Source organism: Chelonia mydas, chromosome 5 (genome assembly GCF_015237465.2).
Source record: "Chelonia mydas isolate rCheMyd1 chromosome 5, rCheMyd1.pri.v2, whole genome shotgun sequence".
NCBI classification, from domain to species: domain Eukaryota; kingdom Metazoa; phylum Chordata; order Testudines; family Cheloniidae; genus Chelonia; species Chelonia mydas.
In genome coordinates this window covers 89,154,932-89,179,194 of record NC_051245.2, presented here as the reverse complement: position 1 = coordinate 89,179,194, position 24,263 = coordinate 89,154,932, and the positions used below count along the sequence as shown (strand labels likewise).

At 41.9% G+C, this 24,263-nt stretch overlaps 1 protein-coding gene across 5 annotated transcripts in view; it reads left to right on the top strand.

Moving 5' to 3' along the window:
• Positions 1-24,263, top strand: part of NTRK2 (neurotrophic receptor tyrosine kinase 2) — a 265,674-nt gene that overhangs the window by 31,924 nt on the left and 209,487 nt on the right. For all 5 annotated transcript variants that reach the window (XM_043546801.1, XM_037901775.2, XM_037901776.2 and 2 more), the window contains 2 exons: positions 1,166-1,323; positions 18,225-18,361. In XM_043546801.1, coding sequence (XP_043402736.1) covers positions 1,166-1,323; positions 18,225-18,361 — 295 coding nt within the window. The remainder of the gene's footprint in view (positions 1-1,165; positions 1,324-18,224; positions 18,362-24,263) is intronic.

Genomic DNA, 24,263 nt, shown 5'->3' with positions numbered 1-24,263 from the left:
AAATAGAGCTAATGCATATCTATCTACCTGAGCCGGGAAGCACACTCCCAGCTGCAGTGTAGATGTACCTTATGTGTGAAACTTGGGGAAACATGTTACTTTTCTGGGAAACTGACTCATGGGTTTGTCTTGATTTTCTACAAATTTGACATTTTAAATTGCTGCCTAATAATGAGAATGCAGCTTTTAATGCTTAAGGCAACAGATTTTGTGGGCAACAGGAATATAGCTTATGTGCATCATGGTCATTTGTGGAGTTTCATTACTCTTTTTATAATGAAATGTCTTTAGGGGTCACAAAGAAACCCTGACAAACATATCAGTTGGAACTCACCTGAGCTTTTGGGAGAAAAGGTGAAATCCTGGACAATTTCTGAGTCAGGCATCTGGATTGTCTCCATTATACTTCATGCAGGCTTATCACATTACACTGGGCTAAGGTTTTCATGAGTATTGAAATTAGAATCAGATAGGCTGGCTAAACTCTGATTGAAATTCCATATAGTGTGCTGTATAGCTGTGTGGTGTTTATACACTGAGTTACAGCCCTTTTTTTAGTTAGGTTCTGGTTGATATTAGTTAAAGCCTTTCACTGTGTCATCTTCCAGAGTCATACGGATGATTTCTTCTTAAAGGTGTGTGAAATTCTTGTTTACAACTAGAGTTGTTAAACTTTAATCATAATATGGGACTGAATGGGTCCACAAAGAGTCCACCACATACAGTGATGAAGTCTTTTCAGGAGTGTTCTTTATAAATTAGTAGACCAAAATCCACTATGGAACAGATTCTGATCTCCATGTAACTGGTAAAAATCCAAAATGATTTTATTGAAGTGAATAGAGTCACTCCAGATTTTCACGGGTGAAATTGAGATCAGAATCTGGCCCTGTGTGTGGTATCTCAGATTGGTGATAAGCACCGTGGACCAGATCTTCAGTTGGAGTAAATGGATTATCGCTCTGTTGACTTCAGTGGAGATGTACCCATTTATACTATTGAGGATCTGGCTCCATAATTTTATTAAGCAAAGTATTTTGCTTCTAGGCTGCATTTGGGGTGACATTTAAAAACAAACCTCAACAAAACAAAAAACCACACTGCAATGTTTCTAGACAGAGATGTCAACTGATTTTTTTTTTAAATGATTTCATTTTTTCTGTAGGATTCTAGCGGACAATCCATTCAAGTGTTCCTGTGATGTTATGTGGATCAAGATATTTCAGGAGACCAAGTTTTCTAACACAGAGACTCAGGATTTTTACTGCATAAATGACAACAACAAGAGGATACCCCTTTCGGACATGCAGATCCCCAACTGCGGTAATATAATTTAAAGTAAAACAGTTATGAAGTTAAGTTACTGCCAGGCAGGAAAAGCAAACATGCTTTCAGCTCTTGGCTTCAAGATGGTATGTTTGCCGCTGTATGAAGTCTCAGGAGAAGGTCCCTCTGACTCTTTACACCTTGTGGATTAATATTGTGAGCTTTAGTTAGAATGTTTTTTTTTTTAATCTTTTAAAATAAACTGTTGCTCAGAAATGCATCAGAACAAAATATCTAAATATAGAAATGGTATATGTATTCATTAAATTGAAAAGGATGCTTTCAAGATGAACAGACCCAAAATGTTACCTACCTTAAAAATGTAATTTGTAGCTTTCACAGAATCCCTAGATTAATAGAATCTTTATTTTCCTTTAAAAATGAATGTTATTAGCATCACATTTTCAAAACTCAGGCTATAAAATGTGCCTGTTTAAAAAGAAAACACACAAGCAAATAATTCTGTATTTTTCCATGCAGATCGAAGTAACTGTGTGCAAACAGAGTGAGGGAAACCCTGCAGAGTCCACTTTGTATGGGTTACATGAAGCAGACTCTGCAGGTTTCAGTTTGCAGCATTTGGCAAAATACCAATTTCCACGGGTTTGAGGAGAAATTGTATGATAATTCTCATCTCCTTGCTTCAGTTGCTTCCTTCCACAGGGTCCTGGAACAATTGTCAGGTAGTTTCACTTCTTACTAGTTGGAAAAAGTATTCCTTAGCTTCAGATCTAGTGGCAGGGGGAGCAGCTGGGCTTGATTTCTCTCCTGAGCACAATTGTTTCTGACTCAAATTGCAACTCACTAACAGATAGTAAGTTTCATTTTGTTTTTCTTGATGGGCAGAGAGAGAGCACAATGAAGCAAGCTTGGAGGAAAAGAAGGAAGGAGGGCAGGGCAACACACAGTGGATAGATTTGGGTGGGGAAAGAGGCAAAGAAGAGTGAATTGGAGGGGGGATGGGAAAAAGGTAAAAATAAACTCTTTCTTCCTTCTGTTGTATCTGCCCTCTGCAGCTCTAACCTTTCTGCCAGTGCTTCACAACACCAGACTGTTCTTCTTTTCAGCACTCCCAACTGGGGCTGAAACCCATAACCAGGGAGGAAAACGGGGTGGAAATCAGATGAATGCTCTGTTTCATATAGATGTTGTTGAGTACATGTTCCTGTCATGGCAGTGTGTGTCAAGCAGAGCAGAGAGCTCTGGTGATTGGAGAGCAAAGAGCATGCAGGTATTTAGTAGCTCTCCCATGTTGCCAGCAGTGTCAGTGGACGAAGAAGGGAAGAGATGTGCAAGAGTGCAGGGGAAAAGCAGCATGGGATGCAAAATACAAATCTCTTTGAAGTACTCTGTAATCTCAGTCCAGCACTGAGCAAATTTCCCTTCAGCTGCTGCTGAACTTGGCTGCTCTGCTTTGAGGGGCCTGAGGGAGAGCTGCTGCATCTTCCAGGTCTTTGGGAGGACTGGGGGCAGTAGGCACAAGGCAGGGGTGTTGGCACAAAACATTGGAAGCCAAAAACAGTCCCTGTTCTGCTGCAGCTGGTCAGAGCCAGCATAGGGACCCCATAATCCTTAGCTAGAACCCCACTGGTATCTAGAGATTCCCTTAACTCAACAGTTTGCTGAGTTCCCAGCACTAAGGATCATGGGACTTTTACTGAGTCATTGAGTGACTGCAGCAAGTTTGGGTGTGTTTCTCAGCCTGTGGTGCCTTGTGTGTGGGAGGTGTGCCTCCTGCCACATAGGAGAGCTTTGCAAGATCAGGGGAGTCATTGGCCAATTTGGTGGTCCTTTCAAAGGCCACTGCAAATGGTCTACACTAGAGCAGGAGAAGGAGGAAAGGGGGTTGGAGACCCTGTGTGTGGAGGCTGTACTTGAGAGGCCTGTGTTTTGGAGGAGGAGAAGGGGTGGTTGTGTGAACAGCAACACAGGACCACAAATTGTTCATGTGCCTGGTCTGATGTTCATGTTTGTGCATGGAACTTAAACATACTTGATTATGGGTAGACTTGTTTTTCTCTTTAGCTCTTAGCTCAGCCCTAAGTGAACATTTGTACCATAATATGGCATTACAGTTTACACCCTTGGGTGACACTACACAAACAAATCCAGAGCATGATATCAATGCTAAGTCTGCCATCTCCCAGGAACATAGCAGACACTTAAAGGAGACAAATCACAACATCCATGTGAGCACGACCTACATTCTCACAAATCTTGGGAGACAGGCCAGTCCTTGCCTACAGACAGCCCCCCAGCCTGAAGCAAATACTCACCAGCAACCACATACCAAACAACAGAACCACTAACCCAGGAACCTATCCTTGCAACAAAGCCCGTTGCCAACTGTGCCCACATATCTATTCAGGGGACACCATCACAGGGCCTAATCACATCAGCCACACTATCAGAGGCTCGTTCACCTGCACATCCACCAATGTGATATATGCCATTATGTGCCAGCAATGCCCCTCTGCCATGTACATTGGTCAAACTGGACAGTCTCTACGTAAAAGAATAAATGGACACAAATCAGATGTCAAGAATTATAACATTCATAAACCAGTCGGAGAACACTTCAATCTCTCTGGTCACGCAATCAGAGACATGAAGGTCGCTATCTTACAACAAAAAAACTTCAAATCCAGACTCCAGCGTGAAACTGCTGAATTGGAATTCATTTGCAAATTGGATACTATTAATTTAGGCTTAAATAGAGACTGGGAGTGGCTAAGTCATTATGCAAGGTAGCCTATTTCCCCTTGTTTTTTTCCTCCCCCCCAGACGTTCTGGTTAAACTTGGATTTATGCTGGAAGTGGCCCACCTTGATTGTCATGCACAGTGTGGGGAGAGTGGTCAGTTTGGATGAGCTATTGCCAGCAGGAGAGTGAGTTTGGGGGGGGGGGGTGAGAAAACCTGGATTTGTGCTGGAAATGGCCCACCTTGATTATCATGCACATTGTAGGGAGAGTGGTCACTTCGGATGAGCTATTACCAACAGGAGAGTGAGTTTGTGTGTGTATGGGGGTGGGGGAGTGAGAAAACCTGGATTTGTGCTGGAAATGGCCCACTTTGATTTTCATGCAGGTTGTAAGGAGAGTGGTCACTTTGGATAGGCTATTACCAGCAGGAGAGTGAGTTTGTGTGTGTGGTTTTTGGAGGGGGGTGAGGGAGTGAGAGAACCTGGATTTCTGCAGGAAATGGCCCACCTTGATTATCATACACATTGTGAAGACAGTAGTCACTTTGGATGGGCTATTACCAGCAAGAGAGTGAGTTTGTCTGTGGGGGGGCAGAGGGTGAGAAAACCTGGATTTGTGCTGGAAATGGCCCAACTTGATGATCACTTTAGATAAGCTATTACCAGCAGGAGAGTGGGGTGGGAGGAGGTATTGTTTCATGGTGTCTGTGTATATAATGTCTTCTGCAATTTCCACAGTATGCATCCGATGAAGTGAGCTGTAGCTCACGAAAGCTCATGCTCAAATAAATTGGTTAGTCTCTAAGGTGCCACAAGTCCTCCTTTTCTTTTTGCGACCTACATTCTGAAACTCTTTTAAGAAATCATATATTGAGCTACTATTTTTAACAGTATCTCTCTGATACTTATTTTACATTGCTTAGGTTTGTGTGGACTTAATTTTCAGAAAACCCACAGTTCCATAGACTGTAGCTGTGGCTTCCGCTTTGAAAATGAGAAACCATATCTTTAATCTTTTCCCCTGCAGATATTTTTCCAAAGAAGTTAGTCTGTTAATTTTCTAACAAAATACAAGTTAACAGAGGCTAATTGTTATCTAACTATAGGAAGAATGAAACCTTTGGTTTGGATTGAGTAATAAATGTCCATTCTTTACAGTTTTCTTCCTCTTCCTATGAATTAACTACCCCCTATCCTTTCTTTTGACTTTGATAGGTTTTGTGGGTGCTCAGGCCTTTGTAAGCTATATTGTCACCTAACAAAGTAAAACCTTGCTAATTTGTCCTAAAGACTACTACTACATTAATTACTGCAGATTGTTTAATTTTCTGAATCAGCAACTAAGCAAACAACTTTGATTTTAGATAAAAATTAAGGACACTGTCTGACAAAGTACTTTGTTAATTTATTCTGGCAGGTGTAATTAATTATTGATGGTAATACTGCATAGTATACTAGTAAGCATTTTGTAGTATAAGTTGTAAAAGTCTTGGTAATAGAGCACCTTGTTACTGTGTGCTGCTAATAAATGGTTTCTTGGTTAGAATTCTCTGGTTTGCAGATCAGTGAAGTGAGAATTTGTGAGGTTCTGTGGCACTGTACTTATTTATGTCGTTGAAATGTTCATTAATGGACTGGTTAAAGGCTAGTTGCAATTCAATTTTAGCTTTACAGTTGAACTTCCATAATCCACATTTATGGTGAAAGCCAATAAGAACTACTGACAATAAAGTACTTTTTCTGATCTCTGATCAAAAGATCAAATTTGGGATATTTTTCTGTAGTCAGTGTTGAAATGAACAAATTTAAAACTGTCCAGTGAGTCACCTGTTACCAGTGTCTGCATTGTATAGGTAGTAAAGAAATAATTTTCTTTCCCTCACATTTAATGCCTCTGTTTCTGCCACTGTTCGTAGATTCTCAACATCATTCCGTCTTGTATGACCAATCTACCTAATCAAAGATCTTATATGGCACATAGTTTGGTGTTTGATCCATCTATTTATTTTGATTATCCTTCCAGTGTTGCATATTTACTATATCATGCCACTTCGCTGCAAGTTATTTTTTCCTTGTCACTGGTTGTGTATCCTAGCCAGAGTTTCTTGGCCAGAGTTTCAGAGAGCAAAAGCCTAATTTATTTGTTGTAGATGTGCCAGATATGGCAATTTCCTGCAATGACCTTGAAAGACTTATGGTATTGAGTTTATGTAATATTGTGGACCTGGATTGTATGTAACTACTTTGGGGGGTATATGGGACAAACATTGCAACCCCATGCAGTATCTTTAGGAACATTATTTTAAATGAATGGTTTATCTATGATTGTGTTCTTCTGCATGGGGGAGGGCTACCCCAAGTCCTACAGGAATTGAAAAGAGTGGGTGGTGATCAAGGAAAATCAGCCAGGTTGTAATCCCCGAGAGAGGTACAACCTCCTGGCGAGGTTCACTTATACTAGTTCAGAGTAGATTCTCCAGAGACCAACAGACAAGGGAAGGACTCTTGGATAAATATCCTGCTTTTAAACTGGCTCAAAGCCATCTTTTTGATCCAGCAAATGGATAGGACCTTCTGTCCAAGGAGGTCCCCAATGCTTTCTGGGAGGGGTTGGAAGGACTGACACCTGCCAGAGCCCAAGGTTGGAGCTGGGATGATCTTTGGTAAGCTTTTAACATGAATATAAGTTCTTTTATTGTTTCAATATGTTTCCTCTGTAATGCTTTCACCTTAAGAATAAATATGCTTGCTTATAAAGAGCTGTGTGGCATAACTGCTGGCAATTTATCTGTTTACAGCAGGGGTTCTCAAACTGGGGGTTGGGACCCCTCAGCGGATTGCGAGGTCATTATATGGGGGGTCGCGAGCTGTCAACCTCCACCCCAAACCCTGCTTGCCTCTAGCATTTGTAATGGTGTTAAATAAATTAAACAGTGTGTTTAATTTATTAGTGGGGGTCGCACTCAGAGGCTTGTGATATGAAAGGGATCGCCAGTAAAAAAGTTTGAGAGCCACTGGTTTACAGCCTTTGAAGAGAAAGCAAAGCACAGATGCTGGCCTGTTTAGGCAATCTGGCTTGCTGGGATATCACAGTGTAAGGAGGATCCTGTGCAGCCTAGAAAAACCCATCAGGAGTGGAAGAGATACAGACCTCTACCCAAGTGAGGTGACAGCTGAGGAGCTGGGAGCCTAGAGTGGGTGCCTTTGAGGAATCGTAGAAGGGGAATACAGGTGCCATTGCCCTGAACTGTGATAGTAGACATCACAATTTGTGTATGGATACAACCTGTGAGTTGAGGGAAGCTTATCTAACTAAGAACTGCAGGATTGGGCCCAGAATTTGTCTCAATAACAGGATTTTTGTTTTCATATGGAGAAGGGGCTGACTCTTTTCTCTTGTAGTATTGTAAATCTTCCAGCAGAGATTTGGCTTTGCTCTTGTTAACTTGCATTATGTAATTGACAGAATTTCAGAAGGTGCTGCTCCTTGTTTGCAATTACGATCTAAAAGCCAGTTTGCTCATTTCTTGCTGTGTTCAGGAAGCCCTTTTCCAGTAATTTGTATAGGCGAGTGTTAAGATAGTTCTAAATAAATTAGACTCATGCAGGCTTTTCTCCAGACTGTGGAAATGGCCATTGTGTTGAATTTCGGTTCTGGAGGTAAATAAATATGAGAAATACCAAGTTAGAAGTTTTGTTAGGAACAGAGTGGGAGACATTATGGATTTTAGATGTTAGAGAGAAAATGAAGCCAGATTGAAAGATTGGCATGATTATTTGTTTAAATAATAGAAAAAATGTAATAATATTAGTGAATCAATAAAATAAGCATTGGCTCATAGGCTGTCACAACACAGCATAGTTCAAAACAGCAAGAAAAGGCATAATCCAATGGGTGTTGAAATCTTTTCTATTATCAGTCAAACTTCACAGATAAGGCTGATAAAAGTAGAACATAACAAGCAAAACTAGTTGGCTTTTAAAAAAGTCATAAACATTCTCTCTGTGTTACCTGTCAGAATATTCATTCGCCCTCTATTCTGTATTATTTACTTTGGCTCCAAGTAATAGCTATTATGCATGATGTATGCTGGCAAACTATTTTTATTCTCTTGGTACTGAGTTTTAGTTCTTATCTATGATCAAGATCTGCATGAATAGTGGTTTGTACGAGAGTTTTGACAGCAACAGGGTTTACACTGTAACTCAGAAGTTGAGTTACTGTTTTCTTATGCAATTGAACTTAATTAAAACATTTTTCATTATTAAGAGCTTTTAAAATGAAAAAAAGTGAATTGACTGAAGTGATTGAATAATTTATCTATGAAGCTTCTTGTGAGGAGGGAGGGAGGGAGTAGGAATTAGACTTTCAAAAGTGTAGGTACCTAACTTGTGCACATACTAACTCTGATGCATATGTACAAATCTAGGTTATTCTCATGCACAGATCTATATATCTGTTTAAATGAGGGGTTGTGTGTGAGCAAAATTAAACACACATTCTGTACACACACTATCAAAAATCTGCCCCTCATAATGTAAAAACAACATTCCATTTTATAATTGTGACTTTCTCTCTAAGTTAGTTTGAAATGGAAGTATTTTATAATAGCCATAGAACAAAGAAATAGGAATATTTAGGGAAAACAGGAAAGTTAGTGTGTTCTGCTGGGTAGAGCAGTGGATTGGGACTTCAGAGATGAGGGTTCTACTCCTCATTCTGCAACAGGACTGCTGGGTGACCTTGGGCAAGTCACTTCAACCTTGTGTCTCAGTTTCCCCACCTGTACAATGGTGATCATGATACTTATCCACTTTGAGATGTACTGATGAAAAGTGCTTTGTAAGAGCTAGGTATTATTGTTATTATTATTTCATCCTTGTAATGTAACTAAATAAAGACTGATGCTACTCCTTTCCAACAGGCTAAAGAAATGACTCTTAATTCCTTACAAAATGGAGGCTGGGTCAGGACTTTGCCTTCAGAACCATGCACACTTGATATCAAGCGTGTGAGACTATTCTTTATTATTGCAAACATCTTGCCTGGTCTTCTTCCTGAGACCTAAAAAGTTCAAAACCTCCATGTTTGTCATACTGAAGTGTTTGACTTTACTTCTGCATTTTCAGTATTCCTAATTATAGGAAATGTTGCAGGTAGAGCAGAATGAACATTTACTGCTCCATACTAAATGTGTTTTTAAATAATAACTGCTGTACAAGAAGTCCTTTGCCAGAGATTTGCACTCCATCAATCCAACCCTCATTAGCTTCCATTAAAATTGTTAGCAGAGCTCTCGATTCACCTGTGAAGGCTTGTGTCTGCTTTGCACAGCTCAGCTGTATTGAATTCATTTGATTGCTTTGGAGACGTGAGGTGCTGCTGATAGCAGCACTGTGTGCTCTGGTCTGTCTGACTTTGCTCTGAAGCTCTCATGTGAAATGGATGTAACTGTCTCCTTGGAAGAAGCTCTGTGAAAGGTTCTTTGAGATATTTCTATCTTTTGGATCTTTAAAGTGGGACTTTGCAGCTACAAAGGGAGGGAGAATGGAAATAATGCTTTCTATTTTGTGTAACTAATGCTTTGTATGTAATCTTGTAGGAGTATCCTGTTTTCAATGCTATAGAGGCATGGCAGAGCTGACTCCCACATGGTATTTCTGTTTATTTCATTGGAAATATACCCACTTACCCCATGTCTGAATTTAGCTCACAGTTTCTTGGCTGCAGCTGGTTGCTCAATGCAACACAACAGGTGCATCATATTATCAGCAATTCACAGATTTATGCCCCAATTCAGGAGAGAAAAAAAAGCACCTTTTGCCTTGTTTTTAAGCCCATGCAAGCCTAAAGTGTGTGTGTGTGTACGTATGTACATAAGTAAAATATCTTTTCAGGATTTGTAGCTTGTATTCTGGAAGCTGGTCAAATTTTAACTGAATTTGTCCTGTAAAAATGTTCAATTTTTGTTTTGAATGAAATATTTTTCTTTATATTTTCTAATCCTCAGCCAGGAAAGGTACATTGTAATTTGAGGAGCCATATTCTCTTATTTCTTGACCAGCGCCACATCCATCCTCCAGAAAATGTGATTCATTTTATCCAACCAATAGCAAGTTAAAGTATTTGTTGCTGGTGTTGCACTTAAGAGCAAACCTTATATTCACATGTGGGGGGAGTCTCCTCCCAGCATGAAGAATGCAGGGAGCAGCCGCAGATTGCTTTGGAAACTTGTGTGTTGTGAGCAAGGCTGGGTTTGGGCCTGTTGTACCCCCTGAACTCTAGAGAATATCTGTAAAGCAGGGGGTATTAAAAATATGTCATACAAGTTTAAATATAATTATTTTTCCCCATATTAAGCTCATCAGTCTGCAACTGAGAGCTGTATTGAGAAGGTGGTTCAGGAGATTCCAGCTAAGGATTAAAAAGACCTTAATGAAGATCAGATATAAATTGGCTTGTGATAAATGCATTGAATGTCAGTTCCCTCCCCAGCAAAACATCTGTTTTGGTATGCTGGGGGATGGTCCTTCAAGGTCTTATCAGAGCCCATCATCTCTGCTCCTGCCCTGGCTAGAAGGGTGGTTATGAAGAAACATTGCTCCAAGCTCAGAGAGAGAGGTTTGAACATATATCTTGAACTTGGTAGGAAACTTGGTACATTGGGGAAACCAACAGTTAAAAGAACAGTTTTTGTGTTCTTCTGCCTAACGTCATCCAGCTGTGATTTCAAACTAAGGGCTGCAGACTTTAAATGAACAAATCTCCAGTTGACTTCAGTGGGAGTTTGGCAATAGAGTTCTGCTCTATAAAGCAGGGATCTCAAACCACCCCCAGGGCCACATGAGGACTAGTACATTGGCCCAAGGGGTGCATCACTGACACCTTTTCATATAAAGGTATAAAAGCCCCTCTCCCCGCTGCCCCTGGCCCTGCCCTATTCCATCCCCGCCCCTACCCCGCCTCTTCTCTGCCTCCTCCCTTGAATGCGCAGCTCCCTGCTCCTCCCCCCTCCCTCCTGGAAAGCTCTAAGTGTTGCCAAACAGCTGTCTGGCGGCGAGAAGCACCTGGAGGTAGGCAGAGGAATAGAGACGCAGCACACTGTGGGGGCGTGGGGGGGACAGCGGATGAGGGGAGCTTGGCGGCCACAGGAAATAACTCCAGGGGGGCATGGGGAGCTTGGCAGGCTGCCTCAAATAACTCCTTGGGCTGCGTGTTTGAGACCCCTGCCATAAAGGATCACAGAATGTGGGTTGATAGTAATAAGGTGAAACTTTTATGTATGGGTTTTTTTTGTTTTTTGTATTTCTGTGCTCAAGTAGGTTGGGGGGGGGGGTGACTTTATCATAATAGAAGAAATAAAAACAAAAATAAGTGAAATTATAGAGTCAGGTCCTTACAAGAGAGACAATTCAGGCTCAGGTTCACATCTCTTCTGCTATCATAGAACATCATTACATCCTTGGTGGTGCTACAAATGTCCATATTATCATGAGTAATATCATAAGTCAAATTGAAAATCTGTCCAGTGATACGGCATAACTCCTCAGGCTAGCTCCTCAGGTTTCATACCTCAATAGCAAGAAAAACGTAGCTCTGAATCTGAACTCAGACTTTGTGGCTGACCTCTGACTCAGTGATGGGCTGAACATGGCTGAACTATTACTGAGACAGAGGTCAGCCACAGAGCATGGGTTCAGGTTGGAATATTAGTAGTTTATTCAAACCATGTGATATGCACTTATAGGGGGAGATCCTGGTTCCATTGAAGTCAATATAAGTTTTACCATTGACTTCAGTGGGGCCAGGATTTCACCTTAAAAACACTACACACACAGACATGTCTGTGTGTGTGCATACATGAGTGCTAAGTACTATTAATATGATTTTTGAGGCTGACTGAGGGATTTAGCTACATGAGTTCCATTAATTTCACGGGGAGTTGAGTAGCAGAATCGCCAATGCATCTTTGCAAATTTCAACCAAAGTATTTGTTCTTGGCTTTGTTGAACTACTGCTAGCTATGCACTGTAGAGAGATGGGCTGCATGACCACTGAACAGTAGAACCTCAGTGTTACGAACACCAGAGTTACGAACTGACCAGTCAACCACACACCTCATTTGGAACCCGGCAGCAGCAGAGACCCCCCCCGCCCCCCCCCCCCCCAAAAAAGAAAAGAAAAATAGAAAGAGCAAGTACAGTACAGTACTGTGTTAAACATAAACTACTAAAAAAAAAAAAAAAAAAAAAAAGGTCGGGGTGGGGGGGAAGCAGCATTTTTCTTCTGTATAGTAAAGTTTCAAAGCTGCATTAAGTCAATATTTAGTTGTTAACTTTTGAAAGAACAACGATAACATTTTGTTCAGAGCATAGGCGCTGACTTACTCAGCTCTGCCCCAAGCCCTGGCTCCACCCCCTCCCCCCAAGCCCCTCCCCCACCTCTTCCTGCCCTCACTCTTCCCCCTGCTGAACAGCCAATCGTGGCGGGTGGGAGGTGCTGGGGGGAGGGGCAGGAGCAGGAGCCGATTCACAGGGCTGCCAGTGGGTGCTGAGCACCCACTATTTTTTTTTCCATGGGTGCTCCAGCCCCGGAGTACCCACGGGGTCAGCACCTATGGTTCAGAGTTACTCACAACCTCCATTCCCCAGGTGCTCATAACTCTGAGGTTCTACTGTACCACCAGAGTTTGACTGTCCCTCTGTAATGTGGCTTCAGGTAATAAATGCACACTAATGGAGCCAAATATTCCTTTTACGAATGAGTGTCTCAGGTTTGTTATCCAAGGATTTTGTATAGGGTTGAAGAGCTCAGTACTGTTCCCATAAGTGGTGCAACTCACTTGAAGTCAATATGTCCAAATGTGCTCATGATGAATAGAAGGTATTTTTTGACAACCTCTAATCCAAGAACTACCTGTTGAAGTAAAGTTTTATTACCTTTAATATATTGCACAGACAACTTTTCCATATGCTGTACAGTATTACAGCTCGAATTGCTTAGTTACTATGTACATATTACATAATTCCAAGTTACACAATTATTCTAATTATGCAACTTGGAAGTCCAATCTAATGTTCTTTATAACCGATGCTGTACTATTTTTGGGCACAAAGCACTTGCTCTAGGGAAACAATATATCATGGTATGACTGATAAGAAAGGGCAAAGAAAAACTGTGTGTGGTTTTTAAATAAAAACTAATGAGTTTAATTCTTAAATGAAATCTATTAAATTAGACCTATGTAGACCAGTGAAAGGGCATGCTTAGTTCTGAGTAAAAGTTTACGATGATGTAACTTTATGCTAATTTAGTGAAAATTTAGACATCCCACTTTTTATTCTACATTTTGTATTTTAAAATTATGTTTAGCAACCCCTGATCCTGAAGGTGTTTGCATGTGAGCAACTTCAGGAAACTGAATAATCCCATGAATCTCGACGGGTCTGTTCACATTCATTACGTTTCTCACATGTATAAGAGTCTTTGGGATCAGGGCCCATATTTTAATAAAAATTATCATATAGTATAGAGCACTTTCAACATTTTGCCATCAGTGAGCCTTGTTTGTATTAATCTACCTTTCTTTATCTTCCTGTAATGTTTTACTATCGGCAATTAGCAAAACTACAAAAGTAGTGAAAATTTCTCTGTGTTCTTAGATGCTGTAGTGGTAGTCACTATACAAAACCCTAAGCTAGCGAGACTTTTACTATTTCTTTTCACGTGAGTTTTATGGCTCTTTTCTGTGATATTTTAGAGCCTTGGTGGCTTCTGTTTGTTGTGACCAGAGAGGATTATGGGGAACGTCAGAGAGACTTAACCAAACTAGGTGAATGGGCAACATGATGGCAAACAAAATTCATTGTTTATAAATGTACATTAAAGGAAAAAAGTTGCACTACTCCTGCACCTTACAGTTACTTTAGAACCTTGTATTAGCTCAGGAAAGGGACGGGGATGAAAATCTCTGCTCAGTGTGCAAGTCTGGTCACAAAAGTAAATGAGATGTCAGGAAGCATAAGGAAAGGTGTGATGATCAATAGACAAAACGTAATACCATTATATTACTCAATGGTACATCCTCATCTGGAATACTGTGTGTGTGTGTGTGTGTGTGTGACAGTGGTCACTTCATCTCAAAAAAGGATATTTCAGAATTGGAGGGGGTTCGGAGAATGATCAAGGGTCTGGAAAAAATCATAGAGAGGTTGAAAAGATTGGGAGAGCTTAACTTAGAAAGGAACATAAGAATGGCCATACTGGGTCAGATCAGTGGTCCATCTAGCCCAGTATCCTGTCTTCCGACAGTGGCCAATGCCAGGTGCTTCAGAGGGAATGAACAGAACAGGCAATCATTGAGCGATCCATCCCTTGTTGTCTACTCACAGCTTCTGGTGAACAGAGGCTAGGGATTCTCAGCACAGTGTTGCATCCCTGCCCATCTTGGCTAATAGCCATTGATGGACCTATCCTCCATAAACTTACATAGTTCTTTTTTGAACTCTGTTGTAGTTTTGGCCTTCAGAACATCTCCTGGCAAAGAGTTTTGACAGGTTGACTGTGTGTTGTATGACAAAGTACTTCCTTTTGTTTGTTTTAAATCTGCTGCCTATTAATTTCATTAGGTGACCCCTAGTTCTTGTCTTATGTGAAGGAGTAAATAAATATTTCCTTATTCTCTTTCTCCACACAGTCAAGATTGTATACACCTCTATCATATCCTCACTTAATTGTCTCTTTTCCATGCTGAAAAGCCCCAATCTTTTTTAAATTTCTCCTCATATGGAAGCTGTTCCATAGCCCTAATCATTTTAGTTGCCCTCCTCTGTACCTTTTCCAATTTCAATATATCTTTTTTGAGATGGGGCCTCCAGATCTACATGCGGTATTCAAGATGTGGGTGTACCATGAATTTATAAAGTGGCATTATGACATTTTCTGTCTTACCTATCCCTTTCTTAATGGGTCATAACATTCTGTTAGCTTTTTTTGGATTGCCACTGCACACTGAGTAGATGTTTTCAGAGAACTATCCACAATGACTCCAAGATCTCACCTAATTTAGACCCCATCATTTTGTATGAATAGTTGGGATTAATTAGAGGGGACATGGTAAAACTGTATAAAATAACAAATGGTCAAGAGAAGAAAGATCAGGAACTCCTGTTATCAGTGTCTCATAACCCCCCAAAAGAGGATATTCAATTAAATTAAAAGGTGGCAAATTCAGAACTAATGAAAGGAAATACTTTTTTCTTATAATGTTTAATTAAACTGTGGAACTTGTTGCTACTGGCAGTTGTAGAGGCTGAGAGTATAGCAAGATTCAGAATAAGATTGGACATTATGAATATCCAGAATTATCATAATTAATACTAACAAGAATTTAGGAAGGGATGTTTAACCTCATGCTTCGTGGTTTAAACCAATCTCGCTCAATTAGCGATCAGGATGAGACCTGGGGGAAGATGATCCCCGATTTGCTTAGTGTGGGTTCTTTAACCTTCCTCTGAAACATGAGTCTGATCAGTCACTGTAAGGGACAAGATACTGGACTAGATGTACCTCAGGACTGATCCTGTATGGCAATTCCCAAGTTCTTTATAGTGCACATGATAGTAACAGTGGTGCCATCCCACACTTTTTTATATAAAATAATACAAATTCAGCCAGCAGTAGCAAAGTTAGAAAGAGCACACAGCCATCATGCTTTAGTAAGCGAGTAGCTAAAATGCTACTTGGTCCTCTACACCCAGTTCAACAACCAAAAAGCACCACTAGAAGACGTCTTGAAATTTTAATGGAAATCCAAGTAGTGCAATAAATGGTCAACACTGATTTTTGATTTTGGGGAGGGCTTATATGATAGGGTTCATATGAAACTGTGTGTTTTAGAAGCTCTGTGAACTCAAACAGCGACACACCTTGAGTAGTTTTAATTTGGCATGAGAGATGTCAGGCAGGTCTTGTCCAGAGAAGATACTGCTAGGAAGAAGCTGGGCAATAATGCCTTGATGGCTAAAATTCTTTCCCAGAATCAGGTATGACCACAGGAGTCAAATAGTTTTAAGAACTGGTGTGTGAGGGTGTCTGCATGGGGTAGATTATCTCATTACTTCTCCTCCATGTTCCCTATCCAACATAATTAATATCTAAATGTTCCTTAGGATTTAGTTTAGTTTCCTGCCTGGCTGGGTGACAGACACTGCTGAGGTTTGAAGTCATGGCAAGCAAAAGCAGATGGCCACCTTCGCAAACAGATTACTGCATCAAGGCGTACAGCCATCCAGCTCTGTTTCAATAAACTTCAGTGTATGATTTACAAAGTGAGCATAATAGAAGAAACCCATGATGCCTATAATCAGAATCATATTACTGTACTACTTAAAGCACTAGCAGAATTGCCTAAGCAGTTATTGTATACTCCTGATGATTTCAAATCTTATTAGGCAAGAAATCAGTGCCTGGAAAACGATTTGTCCTGCCTTTGCTATTACTACTTTTCATTTCATTTTTATTGAACTAATTAAACTTCAAGTGATATTTCAAGTTTCTATTGAATTTTTGGCCAACATATTAATGTGCTCTAATTAACACAAATCTGATATAAGGGACTTACTATGGGGCTTTATAATAATAATAAAAAAAATCACCTTGCTAAACTTGTAAACCTGCAGGTGCATGATGGAATCTGCTCCACCCTAATTAAAAAAATATAGATAGAAGCTTTGTTGCGGAAAAAGAAATCTCACTGCAAAACAATACATAGCTAGGACCGCTGTCTATTGATGTGCGGGATATTTGAGATAAATTGCAAACAAAACATGTCTAAGATTGCTGCTGAGCTGAACATCGTGGTGAGGGCAAAGCTAAAGTTATCTTTCTATAGGGGATGATGGCACAATCTCACATAACAAAACTCCCGTGTTTTCAGCGTACTGCTTATTTTCAATGCAAACAAATATAGTTTAGAAGGACAGAAAAAATACACTTCTCATGTACCTGAAGAAAAGTTGATTTTTGGCCTGATATGCTGCTGACCATATTTTCAAAAGAGCCCTACTCCAGTTTATGCTCTTAAATGAAGCATTCGGGTTTTCAAAAGTCCTCAAAACATGACAATTCCTATTGTTCTGACAGTTGCCATTGTTTTGGGTGTTGAGCTCTACCAAAAACCTGACCCCTTCATTTGGGTGCCTAAAAGGGAGCTTCTGGGAGCTGAACTCTTCTGAAAATCTCCTCCATAATAGGTTTGTGGAGCTAGATTCTCTCCTACACCAGAGCACCACTCAATGCAGGTGAAAGGGATGAAGCATCAGGTTCCAGCTCCCTGATTCTTTGGGTCAGGACTGATCCAGACAAAAGTTAGAGCAGCTTCCTAGCAAATGACACAGAGTAGCTGTTTCCCTGAAGCTAGTTCAGTCCTGTGGCTGAAGTACCTTTAGAAATGGCCCTGAAACAGTTGAGGAGCAGAGGATTTGGACAGTTTGAGCTGCTCTGGCTCTGCCCCTTCCTTCCCTTGACATGCCCATAGCCCCTGCCCCTCCTACTCAGTTTGTCTCTGAAGATCTGGGTTTCACGTGTGTGTGACCTCTTTGTGGACTGGAGCCACTCCGATTGTACTGTTTGTGGGACTCTTTCCCCTGACCCTGCATGATGTCGTGGGCTAGATTTTCCCTTTAGTGTATATATAGCGCAGGGTACGCTAGGAATACCACCACAGTATTAATTAGGCAAAAGGAAAATGAAGATTTTTATTGCAACCACTACAAATGAGAAAAGTAAGTTGTATCTTATTTTCCCTCAAGAATGAAGGTGAGATTTTTCAAAGGCACAAGTGGAGTTAGGCATCTGAATATCCTTTCTACCTTTTGAAAATGATTCCCACCTCAATATCTTAAGGCACTTGAAAATAAACTAAAATTTTCTAGGGAGGTGGATTGGTAGAGTGGAGAAAACACACACAGTCACTCCTACCACCACTTAAGGGCTTCACTTACATAGTACCAAATGTGCTCTTTGCATTTTTTGACCAAATAGCATCTAACCACAATGAATCTCTGATTAGCTGAGTAAGCAGAGTTTTCGATTATATACAGACTGTTGTCAAAGAGTTGAACAGCTCATTTAAATATCTACCCTATCTCTATGACAAACACAAACGCTTACATATTTTTTTGCTTGTGTCACAGGCTTGCCCTCAGCAAACTTGAGTGTCTATAACCTCACTGTTGTGGAAGGAAGGAGCACCACACTGTACTGCGAAGCTACTGGGGTGCCATCTCCCAATGTATCCTGGGTTGTTGCTAATCTTGTTTCAAAACATGAGGTAAGTTTTACTTTGAAAAAGCTGGCTATCCAGAGAAGGATATACCTGCTGAAGAATGTTGTGTGGCTGGTCTTAAGCTTATTATTTTTCATAATCAAAATACAAAATGGCAAATTTGTTTACCTTGCATTTTTCCCTCAGGTATTCTTCATCGACAGTGCTTCTGGGACAAACACTTCTTTCTTTGAGAAAATGGCTTTTATTTAAGTTTCTGTGCCTCCAATTTATAATTGATAGCGCTACGGTTCTATGGAAGGGTCCTGGTAACATAAGAACAGCTCTACTGGGTCAGACCAAAGGTCCATCTAGCTCAGTATCCTGTCTTCTGACAGTGGCCAATGCCAGGTGCCCCAGAGGGAATGAACAGAACAGGTAATCACCAAGTGATCCATCCCCAATAACCCATTCCCAGCTTCCAGCAAATAGAGGCTTGGGACACCATCCCTGCCCATCCTGGCTAATAACCATTGATGGATCTATCCTCCATTAATTTATCTAGTTCTTTTTTGAACCCTGTTACAGTCTTAGCCTTCACGACATCCTCTGGCAAAGAGTTTCACAGGGTGGCTGTGCGTTGTGTGAAGAAATATTTCCTTTTGTTTCTTTTAAATCTGCTGCCTATTAATTTCATTTGGTGACCCTTAGTTCTTGTGTTTATGAGAAGGAGTAAATAACACTTCCTTATTTACTTTTTCCACACCAGTCATGATTTTATAGACCTCTAACATATCCCCCCCCTTAGTGGTCTCTTTTCCAAGCTGAAAAGTCTGTCTTATTGGTCTCTCCTCAGATGGAAGCTGTTCCATAGCCCTAATCATTTTTGTTGCCCTTTTCTGAACCTTTTCCAATTCCAATATATATTTTCTTGAATACTACATCTGCATGTAGTTTTCAAGATGTGGGAATACCATGGATTTATATAGAGGCAATATGATATTTTGTCTTATTATCTATCTATCGAAAATGAATCAGGAGAGTGAAGGTCAAATGAGTTTTGATGGTCACAACACTCATTATATAGAAAATGGCAGTCTGATGATAAAAGCTGTGTGTGTAAATTTACTATTCACAGGCCATAAATGTGGTTATACCAGGGTTGTGGTTATAAATATGAATTATTTTTGTGGGGGAATCACCTTGTTTTGTTTGTTTTGTTTTTTCTATAAAACAACAAAAACCAAGTGTAAGCCATAAAAGTCAATGTTAACTTTACACTATAAGAAATAGTGAAAACCAATTAAGTATGGACATGCTTATCCAAGGTCACCCAAATAACTGACTGTCCCTCATGTCCCTACCCTCCTGTGTCCATGTTTCATATTGTGCATAAGATAGGATTTAATCAATGCATCTCCTTCTGATGAAGGAGATATTGATAAGGACTTTAACAAGTGTGCAGCCTATTCCTGCTGACAGCTTAAATCCACTTTATTTACGTTGTGCTCTGGAGTTCATGATTTTGGTTTTAAGTGGGGTCATCTGCTACCTTGGGGTACAAACTGCCTAAATTTTTTTTTTTTTTTTTTTTTTTTGGCCCTTAAGAGGTGCATGGCCCTAGACACAAAGGGTTAGACCGTGGTCTTCAGATCCTGTCCTGCAGTGCAAAGGGAACAGAGATTGTCTATGACAGGGGTGGACAAACTTTTTTGTTTGAGAGCCACTTCAGGGAAAAGAAATTGTATGGCCGGCCATGAATGCTCACAAAATTGGGGTTGGGGTGTGGGAGTGTGTGAGGGTTCTGGTTGGGGGTGTGGGGGGCTCTGGGGTGGGGCTGGGGATGAGGAGTTTGAGGGGTAGGAGGGGCTCTGGGCTGGGACCGAGGGGTTTGGAGGGTGGGAGGGGGATCAGGGTTGGGACGTTGAGAGAGGCTCAGGGGTGCAGGCTGTGAGTGGCGCTTACCTCAAGCGGCTCCCGGAAGCAGTGGCATGTCCCTTCTCTGGCTTCTATGTGGAAGCACGGCCAGACGGCTCAGCACGCTGCCCTTCCACAGGCACTGCCCCTGCAGCTCGCATTGTAGCGCTGGAGGGGGCCATTGGAGCACGTAGGAGCCAGAGTGGGGCCATGCCGCGGCTTCTGGGAGCCGCGTGGTGAGGCCCCCGACCCAGCGCCCCGGCCAGAGTGGGGCCAAGCCGCGTGGTGAGGCCCCCGACCCAGTGCCCCAGCCAGAGTAGGGCCAAGCCGTGTGGTGTGGCCCCCACCCAGTTCCAGAGCAGGAGCTCGTGCACTGCTTAAAACGGTTTGTGGGCCCGATCTGGCCTGTGGGCTGTAGTTTGCCCACCCTGGTCTATGAGCACAGCTAGTGATTTCCCTAGAGGGTATTCTCAGGAAGGTTAGGCTGGCATAGCTGGTTCTGTCTCCCTCTCTCCCCTCTCACAATGTCTTTTTTCCTCCTCCAGTAAGTAATTCCTAGATAGTTACAGCCTTGTGTCCTTCTTTCCCAGAGATTGCCTTGGATTTTTAAAAATGTTTACAAATTCCTTGGTGATAGGAGGAGCTTGCAAGCTGTTCATGGGCTCTTCCTACTTCCCTAGATGGCCCCCCACTTCCATGTTTCTTCAACCCTCTGTTACTTCCTCCATTGTGGTCATATACATGGACCTATGTAAAATGTATAGCATCTCCTTAGGGGTTGTTCAGATTTAAGAACACAGGGGGTCTGTAAAGTACAGAGAACCTGAATTTAATAGCTAAAATAACCTGCCTGAAACTAGCCAAATGCACCAGTCCTCACCAAAGCTAACAGATTAAAACATCTGGGGGAATCTCTGCTAAGCCTTTTTTTTTTTTTTTTTTTTTGAGTTATGTACCAGAACAAATGTAGGATAATGCTCAAGAAGTGAAATCACCTCATTTTTTAAAAACTCTCCTATCTTCAAAGTGCCTTTTTCAATTTACTTCAAACTTTCCAGAAAAATTCTATCTTGGCATAATTTTATGCCTGTGAAATTTGAGTGCCTTGTAATGGAAGGCTAGCTTCAGCCTTACCTATGGAATAACACTAGTCTCATCAGTAGTATAACAGAGTACCTTCTTAAACTCCTTTACTGTTCACCACTATCTCTGCCCTTCTATATTTTGTTCTTCTGTTTTCCTTTTCTCCTCTCCTTCATGTGTCTGTTTCTGGTTCTCTGCTCTCCTCCTGCTGCTACTTCTCTGTCTTCTTTCCTTCCTCTCCTATAAAGAAAGATCCCAGAAAATGGCTCTGATCCTGCAAACAGCAACCGATGTGCTTCATTTTATGCATATAGTCCAATTGACTGCCACTGGAGTTTTCTTAACTGTGCACTTAGGTCCCGATCCTGCAGTTGAATCCCCATGGATGGACTGTTGAACTTGCTTCTTCTTAGCGTACATGCAGTGTGTCTCATGTGGCATATGACCAGGATTCATCACCGAATTTGGTCTGATGGTTGGATCATTAGCTTCCTGGGCCCGGGCCAGGTACTAATGGGGAGTGCAATATGAATGTTGATCTATGCCCCCCTTGAACTTGCTGAGCACCAGTTACTTCAATGGGGCTGCTCACGGGTAGAGTAAAGCTACATTGATAGCTTTGGGGTGAAATCCTGACTCCACTGAAGTCAACAGTTTTGCTGTTGATTTCAATGAAGCCAGGATTTCACCCTTATTAACTTTTATTATTTGTATTACTGTTGCCCCATTGTGCTATGTGTTGTAAAAAAGACAGTCTCTTAAGGTCCTGATCTTGAAATGTGACACTCATGGGCGGATCCTTATGCTTCAGGGAGTATCATTGAAGTCATTGGGTTCTACAGGTGCTGGAGCCCTTTAGTAGAGATTCAGTTGCAGGCTCAGCACTTAAGTGCATATTAAGAAGAATCCCAGCAAAGGATGTTGTTAAGATGTTAAAACAATAGTCCTAACTGTTCATTTATTAATTTTTTAAAAAAGGTTCCTTTATATTTAACATGAAATTAAAGACCAGAGACACAAACTAGAGGTCATTTTAAGAAACCAAGTTAAGAGATCAGAAGCAAAACTTTTTTGTTTTAAGAGTGCCAGTTTACTTGTACTTCATCACAATGTACTTTAATTTTGCAGTGCATATGGTGATTTTTATGATTTATTTAGTGCTGTAAATGTACAGAGTGCTTTACAAAACACTGAGGCAATAACTGTGGGGTTTTTTTTCTATCTGCCTATGCTCAAACACACGTAAGACAAATCATGGGCTTTAGTTCAGGTGGTGGAAGAGACCAGCTTACTGTAGGAAGGATTCAAGATATGAAGAGGCTTTCAAGAGAGAGCTGAGGGAGGAGAGAGGGAACTTGGTAGTCAAGGTGTGAGAGACCATGCTGAGCCCACAGCGTGAGTAAAGGTGTAAAGCCCAGAGTGAGGTAACAGTAAAGCATTGATTGGGAGGAGTATAGGAGGAGAGAGAGCAAGATTAAGAGGAAATAAGAGCAGAGATGAACCTTAGGAGTAAATGATGAGGTGGAAGAAAGGAGCTAAGAAGTAATAAATTTGAAGAAAAACAAGTGGTGATCAGGAATTAGAGAGCCTGGAAAAGATCAGGGGCCGGATCTTCAGCTGTGCAATGCTCCACTGAAGCCAGGATCTGGCTCCAGGCCTAGGGAGTTAATAAGACGGTGAATGGGAAAGTGAGTCCAAAGTTAGAAATTTCATGAAGTAGTTAACAAAAGAAAGTCAGAGGCAGTAGAATCAGCCTTTTCAACATGGAAACAGAAGTTATCCAGAGCCATGGTAGGGGATTGGAGAGAGGGAAGGCGAGCCAGCCATCAAAGTGAGGGAGTGGGAGCTGGGAGGATTGTAGACTATGGCCATATGGAGCAAGGGAAGGAGGGCAGATGAAGGGAGGGACTGGATATTACAGGACAGGGAATAGAGGAACCAAGTGGTTGACTTCGACATCTGCACTTGGGGTTCTGGCTTACACCCCTAGTTATCTGAAAGTTTGGGATGTTTTGAAATGTTTGAGTAATTGAGGTTGTGCAGTGCACAGAGTAGAAATATTCCCTTTTTCCTTCAACTAGTACCACTGAGGGGTATAACTCAACCGGCCTGATTTATTCCTGATGTGATCTCATTGAAGTCAAAGGAAGGCATGTATCAGCATCTTCCTTAGTGGCATTATATGTGTGTAAATCAACACAGGCCCCCAGAATCAGGCCCAGTACATTGATTTACAACGTTGAATAAAATGTAACACTCAGTTTTCTAGCAATAAGGTTAAGAGGAAGGGTAACTGAAAGACTCTAATTCCAGTGTCACTCTTGTTCTACACCAGAGGTCTCAAACATGCGGCGGCCTGCGAGGTTATTTTCTGCAGTCTGCCAGCTCCCTGCACTCCCCCCCCCAGCGATTACCAAGAGTGGCTCTGGCCTGGTGCGCACCGGGGGCAGGGCAGGCTCCCCACCTGCCTGCCTTGACCCGCGCTGCTCTGGGAAGCGGCCGGGACCTGGGGGAGGGGGGGCACAGGGATCTGTGTGTTGCCCTGGCCGCTCCTCCAGGTACCTCCCCTGAAGTTCCCATTGGCCGAGGTTCCCTGTACCCCCTGTTGCTTCCTGGACTGGCGCGGGGGCAGGGCAGGCAGGCAGGGAGCCTGCCCTGCCCCGGTGTGCACCGGGCCAGACCCGCCCCCTGAACGGTTCCTGCAGCCAAACCCCCTGCCCTGAGCCCCCTGCTGCACCCTGACCCCCTGACCAAGCCTTCTGCCGCACCCCTCCTGCACTTGAGTCCCCTGCTGCACCCTGCACCCCCTGGGGGCAGGGAGGGGGCAGAGTTGGGGTGCAGATTTCGGGGAAGGGGTCGGAATGGGGCAGAGAAGGGGTGGCAAGAGGTGGGGCAGGGACAGGGCCTCATGGAAGGGGTGGAGTGGGGGCGTGGTCAGTGGTGCGGCCCTCGGGCCAATGTACTAGTC